The following is an 8644-nucleotide window of genomic DNA, read 5'->3' on the forward strand; positions in this document are numbered from 1 at the left end:
CTCAGTCTTGCTAGTATTTCAGGGACTAGCTGTCCAACAATATTTACATTAAATAAATATAAATATCATAAACATCATCATAATAATGATTAATGTTTTTTTAAAATAAAACATTTGCATAGAGGCCAACCTTTCCTACTGAGGCCAGTTTAATCTTGATGTAGGCCTGTCAAGGAGCTCTGAGATATAGGCCACTGCTGTTTATTGGGACCATCTGGAATCTTTCAAAATTCATTCAGATTAAATGCACCCAAAGGTCTCTCCTGACTAGGGCTTCAGGCAGGTTAATTAGAAAAGACAAAGTGCACAAACACAAGTCATGTTATGGCCTGGCCCTTCAAAGTAAGCAAAATACATAGAGTGTTCTAGCAGTACCAATGTGAATCAATGGAAACATTAACTAAAAATTAGGACTATCAGTGCTCCTTACCCTGTAGTTCTGGGCCATGTGTCTGGACTATGTGCTGTTGCCCTTTCCTCACTGAAAGCCATCCAACATCAGTCTCTCAAAGACTACTTCACAAGAACTTTCCCCCCTCCTTTCTCAATAAACTAACAAACCCAAACAAACTAAATACTCTCAAACCTGTCCTAAGAGTCAACCAGGGGCATGCTTTTGCCATCCGGCAGCATTAACAACTCCTAGCTATTTCACTGTCCTCCTCCTCATACCTCGATCACTAGACACATGCAGTTTTCCTCAAAAGCAGGCTGCCAGGTCAATTGTCCACAACTGTGGACATGTACTGACCATGTGGAGGGCCAGCTTAATGCCCTTATTACATGTCTGATTCTTCAAGCCCATAAACACAGATGCTGAAGAGCCAATAAACAAGCCAACATATATGGCTGCTGGACATGTGCTCAAAGAGATACTTATTGTAACCTGGCTACAGACATCATAGAGACGCCTAGAGAACTCCCAGAGCTAAAAAATCCAGTTCTTACCTTGTCTTCAGCTATCAGGAACTGGAGTGTACCTGTATTCTCACACTTCTCACAGAATTACTCAAGCATGAGCAGATACTGCCCATGGATGAACAATTACCCTAGTACAGCCCTGGTCCTTCCATGACTTACAATTCGACTAAAATTATCCTGAGCCAAGCTGGCAGGAGGTCCTGATCAGTGAAGTGGTAGAATTGCTCCTATTTCTCTGCCAGGTGGCAGAAGATTGGAGAGACTGTTGCTGGCTGGTTGTAGGATTTTGACAGAAACAATGCATTGAAGGCTCTGGCCCAGGGATCATTCTTTGCTCTCATGTGTGCAGTTGATGAACCAAAATGGCATTAGCATGTCCAGCAGCTGCACCATGTGTGCCCAGAAGCAGAGGGTACAGGCTACAAGTGTGAAACTTGTTCTTGAATCCAACCAAGAAAAGCACCTGTCTATGCCAATTTGTCTCATAAATTTTTTAAAATATACATATAGATATAGATCTATATATCTATAGATATAGATCTAGATCTATAAATTTTTAAATATCTGTATGTAGATACAGATATTTAAAAATGTAATAAACCATCACTTTCTTAAGGCCACAGCTGATTCAATTTATAAGACCAGGCAGCTCAGAAACAGAATAATTGGCCTGATGCTCTAGTTCTGGTACTTGGATGACACTGGGAAATTTTTCAGAAGATTTAAGATTAGAGCCATGAACAAGTGGCAGCTGCTGCAGAAAGACAGATGAGTTTTTTCTGCATTTTTTCCCATTATGGACACTAGATGTGGAAGATTCCAGAAAACCAATTAGATGACACCACATACTAGGAAAGCTCTGGTTGCCATATGATGCCAGGAAGACACAAGCTACTGAGTAAAAAATAAGTTTGTCCATGAAGGAAGCTAGTCAGTCCCTCAGGAAGAACTGCACCATCACTGCTGAAGAGTCATCCCATTGCAATAGCATTTGTAAACTGCGGTACAGCAGGAGGGATGATGATCCCACCAGAGCAGTGGCAGTGGCATAACCTTTGAGAAAGGCATCTGCTGTTAGGAAGGGGAAAGTATGAGCCCAGCGAGGCTGAGGTTAGTGCCCTACCTAGAGGACATTTGACTGTTGTTGGTGTGCCTGTGATAAGAGAATGTGAATTCTCTCACATGAATGTGACAGAGATTTCGCTGTCATTCTCTCTGAAGATATTCCTGGAGCTGGAATGGACATCTGTGTGTTTTTCACTTATTCCCTGTTTCTCCTGGTGGTGCATGATGGCCACCTCATCACAACTCCCAGGCTTCTCCAAAAGTTGCTATGCAACCAACACGCCTGGCTCACTATGAACGCATCATCATTAATAAAAGCATGGAAAAGTGTGATTTCTGAAGACCCTCATCAGGTACATGGACCATGAACTGTTATATAGTGACACACGCTATATGTTGTCATTTGCAGGAACACATAGCAGTGTGAATCATTTAGGTTATATGCAATGTCATTCTGGATAATTCAGCAGAATCTTTGACCCAGAGTATTTTATCTACAGTGCTTTTGGCACTCCCCAAAGAGTGCTCCAAGATCTCAAGGATATAGATTATCAAGGAATTTGTCCTTGAGAATACAGCAACAACACCTCTGGAACATAGCAGATGAGATAGCAGGATTTTGCAATTCAACATGGATTTTGATAACTAAAAGGCAGTTCAGCCTCCACGGTGGAATGAGACCTACAGTCTTAGAAATTAAAACTAGAGTGTTCTATCCCCAGAGAAACTATGTTGAGATGCACAGGCTCATTTCCCACATGTCACCACAAAATTACAAAGCTATCAGGACTTATCACTGTGCAAAAAAACCAGCATTAAATCCAGGAAGACAAGCCCTGTGATCTCTCACTTAAAACATACACAATCAATCGAACTACAAATCGCTCATACAAACCTTTTATTGTCCCTTCTTGGGCAGATAACCAGGAAAAAGAAGGCTATGTTGCAGTGTTTAAAAGCCTGAATCAAGAGCATCACCTAGTGGTGAATCAAACACCACATGCAAAAACTAATTAGGAAAATTCAAAAGAAAGCAGTCGCTTTTTCGTTGAAGGAAACATGTAAAATCTACTCTGGCTATAAAAGCATCGACTGGGAATTTATCAACCAGAATTTATTTCAAATTTATTTTCAAACTGTTTCTTATTTCAAAGAAATTGCAAGTTATTTTTCATCTGTATATGAACATTTTTCTTTTTTTAAACTTGCACTGCCTATTAACACCCAATACCTGGATGTAAATAAACTACAGCTACTGACTGTTGTATTCATAATATCTAAATCCCACAAGTCTAAACATGAATATTAATTTACTGTGATGTCCTGCACTACTTCTATACTGTGTTTACTATCCATTTGATTCACTGAGCATTTCTGATAACTCTAACAGATGTTTCAATTTTTAAAGGGCAGAGTGCCTTGTGCCTTTCTTTCTTAGAAGCTTTAGAGTTTTCACCTCATGTATGCATCTTGTGCATGTGACCATTTATCTAAGAAAATATCATCATCGTTCTATATCTATTTATTTTCTTTTTATTATCTTCTGTTAATACTTTAAATTAACATCTGTTTTTAATATTGATTCTAGGGAAAGCAAGTTCAAAGACTGCAAAACCAGCTATACTTGAGTTACACTTCACAGTGAGGGGACACAACAGAACTGTAAGAGGCAAACATATTTGAACAATTACCATATATTTTAGCGACTTAAAGCTTTTAGAAAAAAAGACTACCTCATTTAATTAAATTACCTAATACAAGAAAATGCAAAGGAGACCAATAAAGTACATTAAATAGTCAGGAGCATCAACCTCTAAAGAAAGAATTTTTTCATACCTGTCACAGATAAGCTACACAATGAAGACAGAAATATTATTAAACCTGAAAAATGAAACTGTGGAAACCTAGCTGCAAAAAGGGAATGATGCATTTAGGACATGAACAATGACATTCAACAGAACAAATTAAGCTACCGACCCTAGTATGAAATAAGTCAGTACATAATGTTTAACAAGTTCTATTTTCATAGGCAAAATACCATTTTTCCCCCAATCCAAACTGCTTCCCAGAGCATCTGCCTTATTACTGTACATTTGTACCTTAACTGTCCAGCAGGGCTGTTCCCTACTACAGACCATCTTCCTCCTGCTGCCATTATTTTATCACAACATCCCAGTTTCTAACCTTGGGAAGCAGGATTTCCCCACCTTACCTCCAGAGCTCTCTTGTAGTCACCCAAATGAAACGCACAGTATCCAATCCAAAGGCTGCCATCCTCCTCCTCCTCCTCCACCACGTGCTGCTTAAACTTTGCAGAGAATAAAGAATATAAGAATTTTGTCAGCTGCCAGAGTTTCTAAAGCCCCACAGATAACCAAAGCAATATTAGGCTATCATATATCACGGACGGTTTGACAGCTGTGGATGCTGCTGGGATGGAGCTGCTTTCACACTTCCAAGGGCAGCAGCAGGCAGCCTTCACAGGCCAAACCCGGCTCTGTGAAGCGGGGAGCAACAGATGCCGCTGCAGGGCCCCAAGGGGGAGAGAGGGTCCCAAAGCAGGGGAAGGGATGCTCTCGCCCCGCAGCCCTAAGGGCACAGCGTCGATACCGCTCTCCCGAGGAGAGCCCGTCACCTCCAGCAAGGCGATCGCGCCGGTGAAGTCCCTCTGAGCCAAGAGTTCTTCCAACTGCGGCACCTCCTTCCCTTTCTTCCTCCGCCTGTCTCCCGGCGGCGGGGTACCCCCCACGGCCGGCTTGGCCCGAGAGAGCATCTGGGCAGAGAGCAAGGAGGAGCCGGCTCAGAGCGGGCTCTCCCTCGGCGGTGCCTTCTCCGCCGCGTCCCCTGTCCCGCCGCCCCTCACCATCCTGCGATCCCTCACCGCCCCGCCGCCCCTCACCATCTACCGTCCCTCACCGCCCCGCAGCCCCTCACCATCTACCATCCCTCACCGCCCCGACGCCCCTCACCATCCTGCGATCCCGCACCATCCTACCATCCCTCACCGCCCTGAGATCCCTCACTATTCTACCATCCCTCACCGCCCCGCCGCTCCTCACCATCCTGCGATCCCTCACCATCTACCCTCCCTCACCGCCCCGCCGCCCCTCACCATCGTGCGATCCCTCACCGCCCCGCCGCCCCTCACCATCCTGCGATCCCTCACCATCTACCCTCCCTCACCGCCCCGCCGCCCCTCACCATCTTGCGGCCGGGCCCGGGCTCCGCGTTGCGCCGGCGGCGCCGTTGCCAGGGTAACGGCGGGATGGCGGAAGGCCGCGGCGAAAGGGCGCCGGCTGGCGACCGGCGCCGTCTCCAGAGTTCCGCCTCCCCTGCGGCGAGCGGCGATCTCCGCGGCGGCCGCCTCAGTGAGACGCGCGCTGGTTCCTCCCCCAAAGCCCGTGGCGCTTCCTCTCCTCGCCTTTGGGCCCTGGCCTGAACATCCGGGGCCTGCACTTGGGTCGCAACAACGCCATGGATTTGGGACAGAGTGGCTGGAAAGCAGCCAGGTGGAAAAGGACCTAGGGGTGCTGGCTGACAGCGAGTCCAGGTGGCCAAGAAGGCCAATGGCATCGTGTCAGATAAAATGTGGCCAGCCCCTGTACACTCGTGAGGCCACACCTCGAACCCTGTGTCCAGCCCCTCACGACAAGAGCGACATTGAGGGGCTGGAGCTTGTCCAAAGGAGGGCAGCAAAGCTGCTGAGAGATTTGGAACAAAAGTCTAATTGTCCCAAAATAGGGATTTTTTTCACCCGGTGTTCGAAGCCAATCCACACACAGAGTCAAGGTCTTTGATGTATTTACACTTCTGTGCAGAAGAGGGTGCTGAGTGGCCAGCACACAAAGCCAGCATGACAACTACCAAAACTTCTCATTGTTTATCCATTTTAGCAAACAAAGGCATTAAGGTCCATTATCTGCAAATTACATAGTTCCCTTAATAATCAGTATTCTTCTATTGATTAATGAGTCTCTCACTTTTAATGCTGATTAGCCCACACAATCTATTGGGTCAGTGGCCATCAGTCAGTGGTCACAATTTACCCACTGCTAATTACCTTGTACCCAACTGGGGCTGATTCAGCACAGTCGCTGAGCTGTCTTTATTAGCTTCTTCCTTTGCTTGGGGGTTCTGCCAAATGTCCTTATGGCCTATAAATTCTACATTCCTTGTGTCCACTATCAGTGGTACATCCTTATTCCCAAGCTTTGTTAACCTCCATGTAGGTCTGAGATAATTGAAACATGTCAAGCCCTAAACCTTGACAAGGCAGTTCTACCAATAACTAATTTTTCTTTCTAACACCTGGACATCACTTAGAGCTTGCTTGTTAGCTGCTCCCTGTTTCACAGATTAAATCTCTTTTTGATTAGTCTTGAAAGTATACAAAGATAAATATCAAAGAACATATTTTCTTAAGATTAATAATGTAAGCATGAGTGGCTGAAGAAGCTGGAACTGTTTAACCTGGAGAAAAGGAGACTCGGATGAGATCTTACTGCTTTCTACAGTTACCTGAAGGGGGGGTTTAGCAAGGTGAGGGTTGGTCTCTTCTCCCAAGTGACAAGTGGAAACAGCTTCAAGTTAGGTTGTTGGAGGTTTAGACTGAGGTTTAGACAATTAGGAAAAAATTCTTCACTGAAAGGATGGTCAAGCAGTGGAACAGGTTCTCCAGGGAAGTGATGGAATCACCATCCCTGGAGTGTTCAAAGGACAAGTAGATGTGGCACTCAGGGACATGGGAACTGACAGACCATAGAGATCTTTTCCAGCCTTCTATGATTAGAAATGTCAGTGCAGGGGACTAAAACATTACACTACTGCTGACAACTCAACTAATTAAAAAACACATATCCATGGACAGAACTAATGAAGTATCTGCATTTCTACCTTTATCAGGAAAAAAAACAAACAGCTTTTGTTTTTGGTATGAATAAACATATCCTGTCAGATTGCAATCATCTGTAATATAGACCAGCAGTAAAGAACTGTGTGCTGCTTCTTCAGAGTATGGGTTCCATATTTACTGTGTCCCAATCACTTCAAGATGGCTTGACCCAGGAATGATACACCCAGCTTGGAGCTCTGAGAGATTGCTCTCCAACCAGAAACCACTGGAGCACAGCAGCACTGTGACAGTGTCCCTTGATAATGAATGTGCTTTCACACCTCAGGCCACAAAGAAGGAAGGCAGATAATCCACTCTCCCACAAAGGATTTCTCTACAAGAAATTAATTTTTAATTACTTAGTCAAAGTGATAAAGAATGTTTGCTAGTGATTTAGTCTGCTTTTATAGCTCTTCTCTATTATGTAAGGTATTATTTCTGTCAGGAGAAAATTAATTTCCATAAATAATTCTGAAATTATTTGCTCTTTCAGAGATTTGATTTCATGTGGTCAAGCAGATAGTACAATTAGGTAAAATCCTTTTATTTTTTTTTAAGAAAAAGTAACTGAAAATTCAATTTTACTACATTGCTTTCTTCTGGTTTTTAACAGATTCTTTCAGAAGACCCCATTGTTCTAAGGATCAACATAAATACAGCTAAAATATTAACTCAAATGAAAGAAAGCTCTCAGCTGCTCCACTGGTTTCTCCCATTTCCAAATGGCTCCTGAATTTGTATGTGGTGGATCCAAATCTGGAGAATGCCCAAGAGCTAACAGAGTGTCAGTGTGTTAGATGTGGGCACAAAAATGACAATGTCAGCTGTGATAAAAAGTGATAGCAGCATCAAATTGACCAAAATATTTTTAGCATGCCTGGTGTAGAAATTTTTACTAAGGTGCAGTACAAAGTAGGTGGAAATGTTATAGTTTTTCCTCATTTGAAACACTAAGATGACAATTCATAAATTAAAGACAAGTCAAGAAGTTTGTCTACTCTAGAATAATACTGGAAAACTGCTACAGTTCTTACCTCCACTATTCTTTTAGCCAGTGCCATTATCCTGAGCCTATGAGCTGTAAAATTATTAATGATCATGTTTATTTCCACACAGAATTGCTGGGAGAATGGGAATTTACTCACACTAATGGCAGCAAAAGGGAAATCATGCACTCATGACTAAACACCAAGGTAATCATCAGAGGGTGCAATGAGTGTTTAAATAAAAAACCAGAGACTGGAAAGTGAGATTTAAGAAAAGGAGATGAAGGAAATTTTAAAAAATGAAAGAAAGCAAGAAGTGGAAAAAACCTTATCATAATATAAACTAAAGCAAGAGGTTAGGACATGACCTTTGCATCAGCAACAATCATGTACTTCAATTTCCACAATATCTGGGTAAGATCATGTTCTTTCAGTAATGATGCTTCACTGTGTTCTGTGTCTTGTACCTTTGAAAATGCACCTGACAACATCTGGCATCTCAAGATAAATGATATACAAAAGTGAGAGCAATGAAATGCTCCCCTGCTACAGCTACAAAGGCAGTCCCTTGAGATGAGAAAATGGGAAATGATCCCTTTTAAGCAAGGAACTTGAACAATACTTGCTTCTTTTTTTTTATGGCGCCAGCAACTTCTGAGTCTTGATCTACCCTGGCTGGACCACCCATGATGAGAGAAGCTGAAACACGTAAGTTGATGGATCATGTGTGCCTTTAATGCTTTTGTTCTGTCTCTATTACCCAGCTCAAGAAGGCAAACAA

The 8644-nt window shown here is 43.2% G+C and overlaps 1 protein-coding gene across 3 annotated transcripts in view; it reads right to left on the reverse strand.

Annotated features, from left to right (window-relative positions):
* IFT56 (intraflagellar transport 56) overlaps nt 1-5243 on the reverse strand; it is a 54991-nt gene extending 49748 nt beyond the window's left edge. For all 3 annotated transcript variants that reach the window (XM_058022241.1, XM_058022240.1, XM_058022239.1), the window contains exons 1-3: nt 5188-5243; nt 4622-4759; nt 4199-4294 (exon numbers count right to left, since the gene is read on the reverse strand). In XM_058022241.1, coding sequence (XP_057878224.1) covers nt 4199-4294; nt 4622-4759; nt 5188-5190 — 237 coding nt within the window. In that variant the 5' untranslated portion in view covers nt 5191-5243. The remainder of the gene's footprint in view (nt 1-4198; nt 4295-4621; nt 4760-5187) is intronic.
* Nucleotides 5244-8644: the final 3401 nt, after the last annotated feature.

This window comes from Melospiza georgiana, chromosome 4 (assembly GCF_028018845.1).
Source record: "Melospiza georgiana isolate bMelGeo1 chromosome 4, bMelGeo1.pri, whole genome shotgun sequence".
NCBI classification, from domain to species: Eukaryota; Metazoa; Chordata; class Aves; order Passeriformes; family Passerellidae; genus Melospiza; species Melospiza georgiana.